This window comes from Muscardinus avellanarius (assembly GCF_963383645.1).
Source record: "Muscardinus avellanarius genome assembly, chromosome: 13".
Lineage (NCBI taxonomy): Eukaryota > Metazoa > Chordata > Mammalia > Rodentia > Gliridae > Muscardinus > Muscardinus avellanarius.
The window spans coordinates 34,365,090-34,383,905 of NC_137799.1; the positions used below are offsets into that span (position 1 = coordinate 34,365,090).

At 38.9% G+C, this 18,816-nt stretch overlaps 1 protein-coding gene across 1 annotated transcript in view; it reads right to left on the minus strand.

Annotated features, from left to right (window-relative positions):
* The window catches only part of LOC308272145 (tomoregulin-1), a gene marked incomplete at both ends in the record, with an annotated part of 102,844 nt that overhangs the window by 38,340 nt on the left and 45,688 nt on the right, over window positions 1-18,816 (minus strand). Inside the window, one exon of the mRNA XM_080708920.1 lies at window positions 16,182-16,278. Within this exon, the coding sequence (XP_080565046.1) occupies window positions 16,182-16,278 (97 nt within the window). The remainder of the gene's footprint in view (window positions 1-16,181; window positions 16,279-18,816) is intronic.

The following is an 18,816-nucleotide window of genomic DNA, read 5'->3' on the forward strand; positions in this document are numbered from 1 at the left end:
CTTAATTGTAAAACCTTCCTGCTCACAATTTACCAAGGAAAGGCGCCATTTCTCTGCAATTTTTTTTTCTGCTTTCCGAGTTTCTTCTCTTCAAGGTTCAGCAAAGGGGAAAAATAATCCTACAATAGTGATTTGCATTTTACAAGGCTTTCTAAATCCTATAATATGATGCAATGTCTACATAGAAACCCCTATGATACTGTTTACCAGTCCATTACTGTTAGAAATGGGTTTCCAAGATTCAACCTACTTTTTCTACTAGGGAACAGTATTTCAGATTCTCTATGCGGGGTCACGATATTCACATAGCACTCATTTCTGGAATGAAATGCCACATTTCTAACACAAAGAAAAATATTCTGTATACAGAATGCATAGAGACAGTCTGTATACAGACTGCCACATTCTACAGAGCCCATGCCCATTTTCAAAGAAGATATTATTTTTAATATATCAAAACAAGACAAGGTTTTAGAATATCTCCTAAATTCCCAACGTACTTATTGGACATCAAATCTAAATATGTTTGCCCATTGAGGAATAACAACCCTTGAGAAGGATCTCCTCCTGGTAATGCGTCATTTCACAGGCCGCTGTGAAGTCATGTGGAAAAAAAAGGAAGGTAACGAAACGAAGAGGTCAAACCACGCAAGAAAACAAAATTAATTCTCAAAAGCAATCTGGTGAAGTTAACGGAAAAATGAGAGAAAGGTAATAAAAGGAATGATCAAAAAAAGCAATGCTTTTCTTTCCTTTCAGTATGCCCCATGGAACTGGCAAGTTTTTAAATGATACGAATAAAGTAATTGAGGGAAGCAGGCAAAGCCAAAGGCTTCACTAAGCAAAACAAACTTTTCATTTGTAGAAAATCAATGGAGAACAAGGATGAAAACAAAAAGGCAAAGGAAATGGAGAAATAATAAAAACAAAATTAAAAAGTAAATAGCAGTGGGGAAAGAATTCAGTTTGACCCGAAATAAAAGTGCTCACTATTTGCTGTCTATCATGTATTTTAAAAAATACTGATGGTTTAAAGTACGGGTTGGTATACTACAGCAGTGGATCATTGCAGACAGAGGGCTATCTTTATACATCAAAAACATGGTCTTTACATTTTTAAAAGAGTAGGTGTGACAAAAACCACACATAGGCTGCAAAGCCTAAAGGATTTGTCATCTGACCCTTGGCAGATAAAGTCTACCCACCCGTGGTTTAAGAGACAAAAGTGGGCAAAATTAGGATGGTAATAAAAAACAGAAATGCTGGATAATAGAAAAAAAAAAAAAACAGAACTGTTTCAGGACCAAGAAAAGGCTCAGCAACAATGATAAGATACTGTACCAATCTGGTAAGAAGAAACAACAATCACTTGTTTAATAAGTAGCAGTGAGCCAGATGTGGTGGCGCATGCTTGTAATCCCAGCGCTTGGGAGGTGGAGACAGGAGGATCGCACTGGTTCGGAGCCAGCCTCGCTGGCTTAAGAGACCCTGTCTCCAAATAAATAAATAAATATATATATATATATATATATATATATATATATATATATATATATATATATATATAATAGGTCTGGGAGTGTAACCCGGAACTAGAAGGAATTCCAGGAACCCCAGTACCACCAAAAGTAAAATAAAATAAGTAACAGTGTTTATAGTGGGCACTGAGCTCAACCAGATAGTGCCTTCAACAAGTTGTCTGGCTTCTAGCCAGGCGTGGTGGCACATACTGCAATCCCAGCATTTAGGAGACTGAGACGGAAGATTGTGGTTCACAGCCAGCCTCAGCTACTATATAGTGAGGCCCTTTAAAACTCAGCAAGACTCTGTTTCAAAACAAAGAATACAAAATAGGGCCGGGAGTATACTTCAGAGGTAGAATGCTCCTGGGTTCCATCCCCAGTAACACACACACACACACACACACACACACACACACACACACACACACACTAGAAATCAGGGGGAAAAAAGATAAACAAGTTAGAGAACTAGCCCAGGATGTTCAACATTCAATGATAGGAAAGGGAGAAAGGAAATCATGAAAGAATTAGTAAGGGATGGGGATGTAGCTCAGTAGCAGAGTGTGGGTGGGCCTAGCAAATGCAAGGCCCTGGGTTCATTCCCCGGTACCACACACTCGAACCAACCAACACCAAAAAGAATAAAAGAAAATCTGTCAAAACAGAGTTAGTAATTATCTCCAGGACAAGGATCCCAAGGAGGTCCCCCAAATGGAGGCAGACCTCAACTCAGGCCTTGAAGGTCCTTGTTGTCACAGAAAGGAGTTAAGGACAGGTAACAAATTGATTTTATTGGGAGAAGGTAAGAAGTACACACTGTGAGAGGCAGGACAGAGTGTGGGCACTGGAGAGAAATGTGCTGCCTACATCTCAGCTAGGTACATGTAAAATCTGTTAGAGGAACATGACCTGAGAGGGCATTTTTAGTTCTCCTTTGTGATGGACACTAGATATATCCATATTACTATTAGAGGTATTTTCTTCTTTGTTTTATTTTATTTTATTGGGTTTTTTTTTTGGGGGGGGGTACTGGGGTTCCTGGAAGACCTTCTACCTCCAGGCTACACCCCTAGACATATTTAAATTTTTATTTGGAAACAGGGTCTCGTAAGCCAGTGCGGCTGGCTTCGAACCTGCACGATCCTCCTGCCTCCGTCTCCCAAGCGTGGGGATTACAAGTGTGCGCCACCACGCCGGAATTCTTCTTTTTTTCTTGATGACAAATCTCTAATAACTTCCTCATCAAAAGGTCTGTTTTGAGACAGGAGGATCGCGTTTGCAGACAGCCTCAGCCACTACTTAGTGAGGACCCTTATGACTCAGTGAGACCCTGTTTCAAAATAAAGAATAAAAAATAGGGCTGGGTATAATTCAGGGGTTAATGCCCCTGGGTTCCATCCCCAGTACCACCAAAAAAAAAAGAAAAAGAGAGTTCTTATTTTGTTTTATGAACTTAATACTACACTGGTGTAACACTGCGGAATTACCAAAGGTCTGACACACAGACAAAGTAATGAGATGACCAAAGGAGTAGGTCTGATGATTTAATTGTGTTGTTTGTGATCAGAGTATATGAACGTGAACTTTGAATGTAGACTTTTAACCATAGCTATTCTCGTTCTCTCCCTTATGTCTCCTTTCCACCTATCCTTCTGTCTTCTACCTCATAAGGTCCTAGGGGAGGGCCTAACATTTTTGGTATTACATTATACTGGGAACCAAAAAAAGATTCCCCATGCTTCAGGAGAAAGAAAACGCAAATCATACACAAAGGATCAAGAGTCAGAAAGCTTCAGACTTCATAAGTAACACTGGAAGCTACAAGACAGCAGAGCAGAGCCTGCTCAGGGCTGAGGAAGATTACCTCGTCCAGAAAAATGTACTTGCCAGGCTATAATGCAAGCATTAGGTGAAAAACAGAACCACTTTCAAACATATGCTCCCTAAAGGTTTTTAAATTGTGTAACTTTCTCCAGAAGCTACTCGAAGAGGTAATGAAATGAAAGAATAAAACCAAGGAGTCGAAAGCAAAAAATACAAGAATTGTAGTATCCTATAGAAGAGAAAAGTAAAGGAATTTCTAGAATGAGAGCTATGGTACACAGAATCTTTTTTCCTTAGTTTATGGCACAGAGCTCCTATAACCCCTGGAATTTCCTGAATGATAGGTAAGTCTTAAAGTCAGACTTTTTTTTTTTCCTTTTTTCTTTTCAGTGCTAAAACCCAGGGCCAGCCAGGTATGGTGACGCACGCCTGCAAATTCAGTAGTTGGGTGGCTGAGACAGGAGGATCACAGGTTCAAAGCTAGCCTCAGCAACTCAGTGAGGCTTTTAGCAACTTGGTGAGATCTTATTTCCAAACAAAAAATAAAATGGGCTGAGGGTAAAATTGGAGGTAGAATATCCCTGGGTTCAATCCCTAGTACCACTAAAAAATTAATAAAACCCATGGCTGCTTTCTTCTAGACAAGTACTTTACCACTGAGTTGGTCCTCAGCCCCTAGGAGAGTCTTCCACATTTGAACAAGATGATTCACTGAGGGTGGGGTTAAGACCCTCCCCAAAACCAACCATGAGGATTAGTAGGTCTGAACTTCTGCCTCCCAAGCCACCTCAATTGTTGTAAAAGATACAACACTGACCCAACCTCCAGGTGAGCCTGTCCCAGAATTTCATCTGTATGTGGCTTATCTTAACTCTATGGTGATGAAGCTCCTGCTCTTGTCCATGTCCTACTGCCTAGACCAGCTCTTGAGAGGGAGCCTATGGCGAGATCAGAAAGAGGCAACACAAAACAATCCATCATGACCGCACTTCTGCACTCATCCACACAGGAGAACCCCATCGATGCCTCTTCTTCACTCTGTGGTTCCGACTTCCCCAAAAGGAGCCTTATAAACTCTTAGGAAAGCCAAAAGCGAGATTCTGACTCAGAGGCTGTTCATGTTTCTTATTTTGTAAACTTCATCTAATACACTATTGCCTTTCATTCCATGGTAAGCTTAATGCTTGGTACTTACTGGAAATACGGCAATAACTCTGTTGTGGACAGTATTTATTAAATATATAGGTATTCTTTATATTGCATGTGGTGTTTTTGTTTTTTTGTTTGTTTGTTTGTTTTGCGGGTATGGAGATGAAACCCAGGGGCATTTGACCCCCTTTGCCCTATTTTTTATTCTTTAGTTTGAAACCGGGTCTCACTGAGTTCCAGAGGGCCTCACTAAGTAGCTGAGGCTGTCTGCAAACAGTGATCCTCCGGTCTCAGCCTCCTGAATGCTGGGATTGCAAGCGTGTGCCACCATGCCCAGCAAGTGTTTTTGTTTGTTTGTTTTTGTTTTTGTTTTTGTTTTGCGGTCCTGGGGATGGAACCCAAGGGCATTCTATCTCGGATCTATAACCCTAGCCCTATTTTTTTAATTCTTTATTTTGAAACGGTCTCATTGAGTTGCAAAGGGCCTCACTAAGTAGCTGAGGCTGTCACCAAACCGTGATCCTCCTGTCTCAGCCTCCCGAATGCTGGCATTACAAGCATGTGCCACCACACCCGGCTTGAATTGCATATGTATTTTTAAACACTTCTATATCAATGTACACTTTACAATTAAAAATTATTCTTTATTTTGAAACAGGGTCTCATTAAGTTGCAGAGGGCCTCACCAAGTAGCTGAGGCTGGCTGCAAACCCAGATGCTCCTGTCTCAGCCTCACAAGTACTAGGATTTCAAGAGTGCGCCACCATGCCTGGTTTCCAAAAAAAAAAAAAAATTAAAGTCCAGAACTGCAGCTAGTGTGCCACCACTACTTTTTAAAAAGGAAAAAGAATATATGTACATATTTTTTTGCACATGCATAAAATACTCCTGGGAGATTAAACAAGAAGCAGACAAGAAGGAGGGCCTCTGGTGAAGACAACTGAGTGGCTGGGAACTGGTGAGGAGGAGACCGTCCACTGTACAGTCTACCAAAGCTTTTGAATGTTTTTTGTTTTGTTTTGTTTTTTGTTTTGTTTGGTGGTACCGGGGGTGGAACCCAGGGGCTTTTCTACCTCTGGGCTATACTCCTAGACCTATTTTATACTTTACTTGGAAACAGGGTCTCACTAAGGTGCTGAGAGTCACTAAGTTGCTGAGAGCCTCACTAAGTAGCTGAGACTGGCTTCGAACCTGTGCGATCCTCCTGTCTCGGCCTCCCAAGTGCTGTACCAGCGTGGGCCACCACGACTGGCTAAGCTTTTGAATTTCTAATACTGGATTTCAAAGGCACAAATATATACGTAGATAAATAAATGAATAAATAAAATGACTTTTATGATTTAGCTTTATGGTTTTAGCAAATCACAACTCTTAAGTCTTTAAAATAAGGATAATACCTCATAACACTGATGTGACAAAATCAAGTAAGATTTACAAAAAGCCCTCTGAAATATATCAAATACAATGCATGTCCAAAAGGTATTATTACTGAAAAATGTTCCTCCTTTCCCTTCCCTTCCTTTTTTCTTATGCTACCTTAAAATAAAGTGTTTTTTTTTTTTCCTTAACACAATTTACTGAGCAGTTAGGAAAACATTGGCTTAAGCTAATTCATGTGAAGCCCTTTAGATTTAACAAAAGTCTAATGAAGGCTGTAACAAGTTCAATACAATACTAGTCTTTTTCACACATACTAAATCCTCCCAAGCAGCTCTAAGTGAATAAAGCCCAACTGTTGATTGCCACCAATTTAACAAAGACCTATAAAGAGACCCACCAAAAGCTACTCGACCTCATAGCAAGTTCACCCAATACAGAAATCAGCGAGACAAAGTGCCTGCCCAGAGGGAGCCCTAAACCTGCCCAGGGGTCCCAAGTATAAGCCAGGCAGTGCTTATACTGCCTGACAACCAAGTATAAGTCTTATACAACCAAGACAAAGGGAAACAAAGAAAATGGTCATCAGCTCACAGAGACCACAGAAGAGGATAAGGTGGGCCTCCAAGAAAAAGTGGTGATGTCTGACCTAAGTAACGCTTCAACTACATCTAGAAGGAGGAGGAGGAGTTGCAGAAGTAAATAAACAGGGATGAGAAAGCAGACATTGGGAGTTCCGGGGCAAAGTGAGTCCAGAAGTGTGAAAGAGCTAACAGCGCATTAAGAAAAGTGCAAGAGGTTGTGGAAATACGGAGTTCTGCATTAGCCTTTCTTGAAAGTTCGTACAACTCCACAGAGTTAACTCTGGACACAGAAACCTGTCATTGGAAACATCGAGATTATACTTTGGATGAAAGCTGGACGACAACATAAGATTACATTTCCATTATAATTGCATAGTAGGAATTTACTAAACCTACATACTTCTAAAAGTCTACCATTGTACATATCCAAAATAAGGCACCACTAAAAGACAGCAATTACTGTCATCGCTGATTAGGAAGAAACATAACAAGAACAGAGTATGACAGAAAGGTGCCTTTTGATTGTTTTATTTATTTTTTCAAGTATATGAAGCTCACCAGGTGTGGTGACACGTGCTTGTAATCGCAGTATTTAGGAGGCTGAAACAGAAGACTCGCAGGTCCGAGGACAGCCTTAGCAAATAGCTAAGACTCTTACTAACAAACCAAGACACTGTTTCAAAATTAAAATTAAAAATTAAAATTAAAAAAAAATAGGGCATAGCTTGAAGGTAGAATGCCTCTGAGTTCACTCCCCAGTACCAAAAAAAAAAAAATGCACAAAGCTCTAGCTGTTAGTAGTGGTGCATGCCTATACTTGGGAGGCTGAGACAGCCAGACTCAGCAATTTAACAAATTTTAATTTTGAAATTAAAACATAGAAAGGGCTGGGGGTGTAGCTCAGAGGTAGAATTAAGATGCCCCTGGGTTCATACCAAAAAAAAGAATAAGAAGCCTCTTGAAAGGAGAATTTATTGAAGGACATAAATATATAGTGTTACTCTGTTTTAAAAAGGGAAAAGATTTCACTGCACCTCTAAGGAAGAGATTCATCACACTGTAATACTGTCCAGGAGTCTGTCAAAATAGAAAATGATACCCACAAATGTCAAAGATGTCCAGCAGGTAGACTAAAAACTGCTTATCAGTGTAATTCTCTGAATAACTCTGAAATATTTAGATCACTGAGGGCGGAGGGGAGAAGGGAACAGCAGCTCCAAAGAAAATATTATATCAAAGAGGCAGAAGAGCTGGGATCATTTCCATAGAACACACTGCAAAGTTGAAAAGGAACAATTTGAGGATTTTTAAAACTCAAAACCTGTATTGGCCTTATGCCTGATGATTTACAGACTCCTCAAATCACTCCTGGGGAGGGATTTAGTATCTTTAAAAAGATACTTATATGAAGGGATCCTATGATTATGTGGCCCCACTGTCCAGAGAAAGAGCTGATGGTTATTTTGCACCAATAACTTCAGCCTTGGACAGATTAAAGATCCTGTTTAGGAGTAGGGGGTATGCTACTAACAACGTATGATTAAGAAATGTAAAGTGCTGTAAGAGAGGCTCTGTTTTCAAACTTTAAGCTGAAAGTCCATTTGCTGAACTTCACAATAGTCTGTGAACACTGAAACCTCACTCTGAGGGAGTTACATTTCTTGAAACCTTACCCACCTACCTCTAGGTATAAATCTGAAATGTAAATAGTAATTAATACAGCTGTCACACATCCACGTAACACCCACACCACCACCGGAGACGCAACCCCTCAGGACAGGAGAGGAGAGCCTCACGGAAACAAAAACACTTGAATTAAGTGAAAATAACCACTAAGCAAAAGAGTCTGATCAAAATACATGCAAAAGAGTTCATGCTCTTCCCTCAGATGAAAATATATACTCTCTACCTTCATAACTTACTGCTACATTAGACACAGTTGTTACAGAGTACAGCGTTTCATGTTTCAAGCAGCAGTGAAGAAAACTAAAAGTTTGGGCCTTTACAGTCTGGCTTACAAGTCACGCTGACAGCATCCAGAAGCAGCAAATAGCCTGACAAGGGAGCAGAAAAATTCAAAACACAAAGCAGAGACACAAAGCCTTAAGTGCAATAGTGAAACAAGCAGTGTGAGCAGCCCCTAAGAACCTCCTGCTGTCACACACGTGCACAGCACAGCGGCTGTTTCTCTTCTCAGAAGACCTGCGTCCTGCTTCTGAAGCTTAACAGCAAGCCGCCCAGGCTCTCCTGAGCTCACCGTCACCTGTAAAGTCAGGGCGAGACTTCTTTGCCTACCTACCAGAAAGAACTGCCAACAAGAGCTGGACAAAATATGTAAAAATGTAACACACTTTACAAAATTTGTCAGGAATGTGTTAGAATATGTTCTTTGCATTCTGTTTAAGAAGGCAAGGAAGTATGTAATGTATTTAAGTCATTCTTCACTAAAATGCCTAAATGAAAAAAATAGCACTTTTCTTAAAAATAAAAAATTAACTTACATGGTACCACTTATCTCTTCCCTCAAAATGCCAATTTTTTAAAACTATCTATTAAACACAAAAAAGAGCTTTAAATCAAGAGAAAGATTTTAGCTGCTCTTTGGAAACCAGATGGGTTATATAGCATTTCTCCTGACAGAAAGATATTTCAAAATGAGAAAAGATAAAACAGTCATAATGGATATTCATACCCAAATCTAATATAATGTATATATCTACTATACTTATAGTCTAGAAAGGGTATCTACAGTACTTTTTTTTTTTTTTTACAAAGCACAGGTCACAATCACAAGCAGATTAAGTCAATTTAGTGATTCACTGCCAGCATTAAAAAAAAAATACTAAAGTGCATTACATTTAATAGAGGCATCATTCTATAGAACTCTGTTCTACTTAGCATGCATTAGTACTATGTGTATAGGTACAAGACTGCTGGGAAACAATGTCAATGTATTTCTTACACGAGGTGCTGTCAAAAGGTGTAAAAGTTCCTGATAAGGAAATCAATAAATAGCCACTTAGGTTTAGATGACAGTGAGGGCCTATGAAAAGCATCCATCAGAGTGACTAGGAGATAAGGTAAGTTAAGAAGCCACAGCTGGTACTGGCAGCTGGATGGACGGAGAGGAAAGGCAGCTGTAAAAAGTCATCAGGCATCCTGGTACCAATCAACCCTATGCCTGTGACCTCCTCCTATGCCCATTCCCTGTGCTTGTGATCTAGGCACAGTAAGGTGACTAGAGTTCATCATGACCTGTTGTATATTTTACAAAGAACTAGAAGAAAGTAGCTCAAGGATCCAAACATAAAAAATAAAGAGATGAGCCAGGCGTGGTGGCGCATGCTTGTAATCCCCGTGCGTGGGAGGCAGATACAGGAGGATTGCGCAGCTTTGAAGCCAGCCACGCTGACTTAAGAGACCCTGTTTCAACGCCGGGCGTGGTGGCACACACTAGCCTCACTGGCTTAAGAGACCCTGTTTCCAAAAATAAAATAGGTCTGGGAGTGTAGCCCGGAGGTAGAAGGGCTTCCAGGAACCCCAGTACCACCAAAAAGAAATAAAAAATAAAATAAAATAAAAAGATTAAACTCAAAGATAATATTGAGATCCTATCTCTATCCTTAATATTCTCATTCTGGCAGGGTTTACAATCATTAAGTCATGACATGAATGTTTTATTAGTAATTAAAAGTTTATGTCTTTAATAACAAAAGTGTATCTTCTAATAAGAAAAATATATAACATCTTAATAAATTGATTTTATATGAAAACTTAAGTCTTAATGACTATTTTCATGTTTCTGCATGTCTCCATTCTCTATACCTAAAATCGTCTAGCAAGCCAGCCAAAACTGCCCTTAGACAGCAACGTTACTGTGCACCTGGTGCCAGCCATGAGAAACACAATGAAATTGCCATGAGGGAGCTGCGTAACCTTCACAGAGCCTTCCTGGCAGCATGGACCATTCAAAAGTTAAATTTAAAAAACCTGGGACTTCCGGGAAGATGGCGACCGAGAAAAGCGGGGCTTAAGAGCCCGGCTAACAACAAACCTCCATTAACACAAAATCAACGCCTTTCATAGCCAGAAAACACCATCACCAGTGAAACAAAAAATCACCAGGCTCCAGAGAGAAAGCGGACTGAGAACAGAGCCACAGAGGAGATAACCGGCCTCACGCCCGAGGACGCGGCAGACGCGGCGGCAGCAGCGCCATACTGCCGGCGAATTCACGGGACAGCTACAGCAAGCCGAGGTGAGCCACTGCGGAACAGCCAGGCGGGATTTCTCCGTGCAGAGAGCATCAAAAGTTCCCAGTGGCCGAGCTCAGCACACACTGCAGGGATTCAGAGTGGAAACCAAAACCAAGAAGAAAAACACCAGCCCCACAGCCGAGGGCGTAGCAGCGGCGCCATATTGCCACCGGCGGCAGCAGCAGAGAATTCAACGAGTTCAGTACAGCTACATCTGCGTACTCAAGAACAGTGAGTCAAATTGCGGGCCACAGAGGAGAAATCCCAGTACTGTACTCCCTGGGACTTGACCCAGTGGGGGAGGGGCGGTGGCAGAGATATCACACCATAGGAGAACATGCAACCTGGCACCCCCCACAGTCTAAAGCAGCCTCTATCGACTCTCTGGGTCGGAGACTCTGTGATACAACCTAGTAAAGGTGTAGTGGGGTCTGAGATACTACTGACTCGAGATCCAGAGCACCTTAAGTGAAGTCATAGTGACCCAAGGGAAGAACCCAGAGAAGGCACAAACATCCGAAATCATGGGAAAGAGGAATAATACTGGAGCAATAAATGCCCACAACCCCACAACATCAGAACCCGATAAAACTGAAAATCAGAGATTTCTAGAAGATCAAATCAGGAAAATAACTGTAGAAATAATAGAGGTGCTTCGAAAAGAACTCAGAGAGAGCCAAAAAGAGATAAAGGATGCAATTAATGAAGTAAAGGCCTCAATTCAAAGCACAAACAACCAATTAGAACACATGGAGAACAGAATCTCGCTCTTAGAAGATGAGCAATCCAAAAATGAACGCATAGTTTCTAATCTAGAAAAAAATATCCGACAGCAGGAATCTGATATTGAAGAAATATGGGCCCATTTTAAGAGAGCTAACCTAAGAATAATTGGAATAGAGGAGGGAAAAGAAAGTGAAACCAAAGGGATCAACAATCTCTTCAAGGAAGTAATAGCAGAAAATTTTCCAAACATAGAGCAAGAGGTCGATACACAGGTCCAGGAAACTTATAGAACTCCCTTTAGACAGGATCGGAGAAGAGGATCCCCACGCCACATAATTGTCAAAATGACCAATGTGGAAGCCAAGCAGAGAATCTTAAAGGCAACAAAAGCAAAGGGCCAAGTGACATTCAGAGACAAACCAATTAGAATCACTCCAGACTTCCCAAACCAAGTCATGAGAGCCAGAAGGGCTTGGAGTAACATATTCCAAACTCTGAAAGAAAACAACTTCCAGCCAAAAATTTCCTACCCAGCAAAACTTTCTATCAAATTAGAAGGAGAAATAAGAAGCTTCCATGACAAACAGAAACTGAAGGAATTTATGTCTTCAAAACCAGTGCTAGAGAAAATACTCAGAGATTAACTACAAAGAAGAAATAGGTAACACACTCCAGAACTAGAGAAACAAGATTTTCCATCCAACAAACAACTAAGATTGGTTATCTGTGGAGATTCATTATTTATGTTAGTCTTTTACCTATCTCTAAAGGGTATTGTTTGCCTTTATTGTTGTTAATTTTTAGGATTCCTAGTTGGAATATTAATACACCTTCAGATATAGCATTTGGAAATATTTTATCCCATTCTATTAGTAACTGTTAACTCTGTGTACATTGTCTTTGGATATACAATTTTTTTTTTTTAGGGAGTTTGTATACTCCTCTGTTGCCTGTGCCTTTGAAATCATAACCAAGAAAACACTGCCAATTTCAATGTTGTGAGGTTTTATGACCCAGATTTTCTCCTAAAAGTTTATAGTCTTAAGATTTATATTTAGGTCTATTATCTATTTTGAGTTAATATTTGTATATGGGATTAGGTAAGGGTCCAATTTTATTCTTTTCCATGTAATTATTATTTTTAACAATATTTAGTTAAAAGATTAATATTTCCACCACCAAATGTTCGTGGAAACCTTGTCAACAATAACTTGACAATATAGGGAAGAATTTAGCTCTAGGCTTTTATTTAACTTCCATGGTTTATATATCTGCCTTTAGAATAGTACTACACTGTTTCAATTATTGTAGCTTTATATGGTTTGAAATCAGAAAATATATATCTCCTAGCTTTGTTCTTTTTCAAGATCGTTTTGGGTACCTAGAGTCCATATTCCATATTAGGATAGATTTTTTTCTGAAAAATAAATATATAAATATATGATAGTTTCACCTAAAAAATAGAAAAAAAATATTCTCTCGTAAGAAAGAAAGCAAAAAGAAATATTGAAATGTTATCTTTAAGTCATCAAAAGCTTGGTATCAGACAAATGAAACTGTTATGTGAGATTATCATTTTTAATTTTAGATAAATTGCCATAATACTAGATGTCAACTACTAAGCCAAGCATGGGAGGGAGGGATAGGGAGAGAATGGGGTGGGGATTGGGTGGGGACTGACTGGGAAAAGTGTGCATGTATGTCTACAAAAGTATGTATCCTACTATGATGTATGAATACAGTGCACCAATAAAAATAAATAAATTAAAAAAAAAAACCTAAATAACCACTAAGTTATACTTACATTATTAAAACAACTGTAAGCCGGGCGTGGTGGCGCATGCTTGTAATCCCCGTGCTTGGGAGGCTGAGACAGGAGGATCACGCAGGTTCGAAGCCAGCCTCAGCTACTTAGTGAGGCTCTCAGCAACTTAGTGAGACCTTGTTTCCAAATAATATATAAAAAAGGTCTGGGAGTATAGCCTGGAGGTAGAAAGCCTCTGGGTTCCACCCCCAGTACCACCAAAAACAATAAATAAATAAACAACTGTAATCAGTAGTATTTTTTTTTTTTTTTGGGTAGTACTGGGGTTCCTAGAAACCCTTCTACCTCCGGGCTACACTCCCAGACACCTATTTTTTATATTTTTATTTGGAAACAGGGTCTCTTAAGCCAGTGAGGCTGCCTTCAAACCTGCGTGATCCTTCTGTCTCCTCCTCCCAAGCGTGTGGATTACAAGCGTGCGCCACCACACCCGGCTCAGTAGTAAATGTTTTATAGACTAAAAGGCTAAATGTTTCTAAAATTTCCTTTTGTCTCTTTCCACAGTGGGCTAAACCATTTTAACTTCATCTCTTGTTTTCTCTGTAAAGGTATCAATTACTTCCTCAGTGTTTCCTATTATTGCATGGTCTTGGCTGCTTATACAGTCTACATTCTCCTTAGCCTGCTGGTATGATGCTATATGTTCCTAACTATCAGTGAGCCCTTCCCTGGTATGTTTCCACTTCATTATGCTTAGAGCCGATATGTGCAGGAATGCTGGCTGCAAACTCTAAAATAAAGTGACACACATAAAATTAGTACATACAACAGAGCTGCTCTGAATGGAAATAGGATGCATCTTATGAGGCGTTTATTCACATAAAGATGTATATTTTATCATATAGATGTCAGAGTTGGAGCCAACTCTGCAACTAAACGGAATCTATTTTACTCCTAAACAAAAAACCTCTAGCTATTGTTATTTTTTATTTTTTTGGTGGTGCTAGAGATTGAACCCAGGGACATTCTACCTCTACATTATAGCCCCAGCCCTGTTTTATTTTTTATTTCGAAACCAGGGTCTAGTTAGATTGATGAGAGTCTCACCAAATAGCTGAGGCTGGCTTCGAACCTGCAATCCTCCTGTCTCAGCCTCCCAAGTGCTGGGATTACAGGCATTCACCACCATGCCTGATCTTCTAGCTCAGTCTATTTAGCATGAAGATAGCAAGAGAAATATATAAATAGAGCTAGAAAGACGTTCTATCAAAGGAATTTAAGCAAACCAACAGAGCTAGCCAATCAATCACCAATAGTTGGGTATACTCTGAACACTATTATAAAGCAGTCCTAAGAAAAAATATGGAAAATAACTAAGCACCAACACACACACACACACACACACACACACACACACACACACTCTCTCTCTCTCTCTCTCTCTCTCTCTCTCTCTCTCTCACACACACACACACAGTGTTTCATCATTTGAACACAGGTGCATTCTACCCCTGAGCTATACCTCTAGCTCTCTTTTATTCTTTTATTTTGAAACAGTCTCATTAAGTAGCTGAGGCTGGCCACAAACCCACAATCCTCCTGTCCCCGCCTCCTAAATACCGGAACTAAAAGCAAGTGCCACCATGCCTGGCCAATCATCTTTTGTTTTACAGGTCAGTTTTCTGCTTTGGAAAACATACTCTCCCAAATCAAACCACACTGACTGAAATGGACGACACAGGTCAGTCCAAGTGACCAGTGTATAAAAACAGTAAATTCAGGTTCTGTTGAATTTACTTTTCATTGAACTTGCTGATCTTTTGCCAGTTTTCACCTACTTTGAACTATATAGCAAGTAAACTAATTTACCAAATGCCATCCAAATAAATAGCTGATGTTTTACCCTAAGTACTTGGAATGGAGTGATCCTGATTTATAATACTCACTTTGGGCATCAATGCTAATTAGATCTAATTACTGCTGTTCTGTGAAAGGCATTTAACAGCTGAATAAAGATGAGACTGAAAATATGTATACGTTAAGAGGACAGGACAAATCTCTAAAAGTATTTTGAAATACGCACTAAGAGGGAACTGAGAAGGTGAAGAGACATTGGTGTCATCCATCTCTGCAGTCAGCATTAACGTTTTAAAATCAAACATGTAAAAAGCAAGCACCACAGGAAAATTAAAAGATAAAAATGGGAGTAAGAGAACTAATGAATGGAAAATATCAAACAGGACTATGTTGATAAATGTCTACATTATTACTATCCTACCAAAGACCACCACTTCTTACAGGGAGTGAATGGGAAATTGGACAGTGCTTTTAGCCACCAAACTCACCTCAGTGAAGGCTGGACAGGAGAAAAACAAAATATCAGCCTGTACAACCAAGAGTTCTAGAAATAACTTTTAATTCTATAAAATATTTTTAATATGTCTACAATTTTATAGCACTTTTGGGCTTTTTTTTAATACACTGAAATAAATAAAAATAGATGATATTGTATCATAAATACTAAAAATGGAGTGAAAAATAAAAGAAAAAGAAAAACTAGGAGGTAAGCTTTATTTTTAAACTGAAAAGTAAGAAAAAGAAAAGCTGTTTATTACAGATAATAACTGAAAATGTAACTGGACAATTCAAAATAATAGCTTTAATAAATACAATTCCAAATAATAGTTTTAATAAATATAATCAGTACTTTGCATAAAACTATCAATAAAAAAGCCATAGGTAAAACAAAAACTATAAATGAATTCTCATTCTAAAATATAACAAACTTATTAAAGTATTGTATCAACATAAAGAAAAGTCAATTAGACTAGCTTTAAACAAACAAAAAAATGTGTGTATATATATTGAAAGCACACACAAAATATACACAGAACCTGGTACAGATTCCTTTGCACAATCTGGTGATGCTGAGGACTAACCTATGAGTAAGTTTGTCCTTTTACCTCACTCAACTCACCCAACATTTTCTGCATCTTCATCGCACTCAGCTTTATACTTGCAGGGTCCACACTTGGAGTGTTTTCTGTGAGCTTCTGCCCCAGATCCTTCCTCTTCTGTTTAAAAACAAAAGAGAAATCAGACTTTCAACCAAAAGTTGGGGATTCTTTCCAAATATGCTTCTTGTTTTCCCAAGCAATTACCCTATTTCTATGAAAAATGTTACCTAACAGTCATTTCCAAAATCCATCAATGCTAGAGTCCAAAAATGTTGTCAATAATGCATATAACATATTCTGTAATGCAAATATAATTGCTGGCAAAGAAAGGAAGGTTTGATAATGAATTGCTTTTAAAAGAATTACCATATAACATTGAATAAGAGAGAGAGAGGAAAAGAAAAAAGAATGTTTAATACTGGCATCCCCAGCACCACACCCAAAAAAACTAACAATAAATTCAGTTCTGTGATTACCCTCCTTTTGAAATAAACCTCCGGGAACACCAACTAACATAATTTTCATCTTTTCTTCATATTAGCTTTACACTTGTCTTTCTAACTATATAAACACTAATTCCAGAGTTAAAGAAATAGTTTCTACAAATTTTAAAAGGAAAGAAATCTCTTTATAAAGGACTTTCTCCCTTTATCTACTTGGACACTTAGCATAGACAAAAATACCCAGATGCAGAAGTGTGTGGGTCCCTTATGACCCAACACACACACACACACACACACACACACACACACACACACACACACACACACTGAAAAGCACTTGCCCCTAAGTCAGTTCACACGTCAAAATTAAAGATTTCCTATACAAATCCCTAATTCTAATAATCTCAAACCGTGAAGGGAATCAGTTCTGAGGCCAAGTTAAGTATGTCAATTCACGTAAAGCACTTTCCCAATTTAGTTTAGGAAAGAATATTAGTCAGAGGGTGCCAATCAGTAAAGAAGGCTTTAAAAGAAAGTTGGATGTGGTGGTACCCATCTGTATTCCCAGCTACTCAGGAGGCTGAGGCAGGAGGATGCCAAGTTTGATGCCAGCCTAGACAATTTAGTGAGACCTTGCCTCAAAATGAAACTTAAAAAAGGGGTCAGGGTAGCTAAGTGGTAGAGTACTTGCCTAACATTCTCAAGGCTCTGGGTTCAATTCCCAGTATCATGGGGAGGGGGGGGGGATACAACAGATCTATCATAATAAATACAAAATATTTTCAATCTTTCAATTTTTAGTGTCCTCTTAAAAATATTCCCCAAAACATTTCATAGATCATAATCCTAAGTAATTCTGAGGCCTCAGAAACATCATGTGATCTACAAATATCAGCACCACCATGAGCTCAGCAATGTTAGTATACTAATACGAGTAGATCACTAGCCTTTCTAACTCATACTTGCCTAAAAAGATGGTAGACCGGCCTGGTACGGTGGTGCCCACTTGTAATCTCAATACTTGGGAGGCTGAGACAGGAGGATTGCAGGCTCATTACCAGCCTCAGCAATTTAGGAAGACACAGTCTTAAAATAAAAAATTAAAATAGTATAATGCAGAGGTAGAATGCCCTTGGGTTCACTCCCCAATACCAGAAAACAAAACAGATGGTCAACCTACATCATTAAGGTAAGATATCCAGTACTATATTATATTAGCAAATCTTACAATAAACTCTCACTTCTTTAACAAAGAAACAATGAGTTCCTCACTGAAAATATGACCATAGGGACTAGACCACATGATCTCTTAAAATCCTTTCTAGCTCTCAGAGAATTCATGATCTGGTCCTTTATATGTTATAAAGCCATCTGCTTGAACTTGTCCATTTAAATCAAATTCTATTGTTCAACAGCTTCAATCATTTTCCTTTTTGCTGAAAATTGCCATCCTTGAATTTCTTCTTCTTGACCGGTCTATTTCTCTAGATGACCTTCAAAGTCTCTTCCAACTCTAAAATTTTAGGAATCTATAAAACACAGAGTAAGGAGTAACCTGGAACAAGGTTTCATATGGTGTTGAAAGGATCATAGCTATAGTTTATATTTGGCATGAATTTTCCCAGTGTAAGTGTTCTTTTAGAGTATTCTCACAGTACCTCAAACATTTTTTTTTTTTTGCGTACAGTATAAAGAATTACAGCATCACTAGACTATGAAATAGTTTAGTCATTCTCAATTCTGACCATTTAAACTCTATTGTTGCTACTGCTAAAATTTAAAACACAGGAAAATTTACAAAAGTTTAAATTAAACTCTAAATTCCCCTAGGGCTAGTCTTCAAGTTTTCCCTTTTCTATGCACAATTCACTTTGGAGTTTTTTTATTCTACTCCTTAAAAAATTCATTTTGTTTAAAAAAAAAAAACTGGGAAGCAAAGATTAGGAAAAAATTTAAAAATACTCTGATCCAAGCAAAAACCACTTGTGTGGATGATCTTAAGGGTAGATCATATTGTGCAACCCCAATTTAACAGAAGCTACAGCATTTTCCCCTTAGTGTGACAACAAACCTCAGGGAAAAATGCATGAAATAGAGAATGAATGCCTGGGGCCAAGAGGGACCACAGAGTCAGGGGAGATGGGTCAGGGTGATGGATGACGAGCAAGTGGCTTCTTTCTGAACTAATGAAATGTTCTGAAGTCGACTGTGG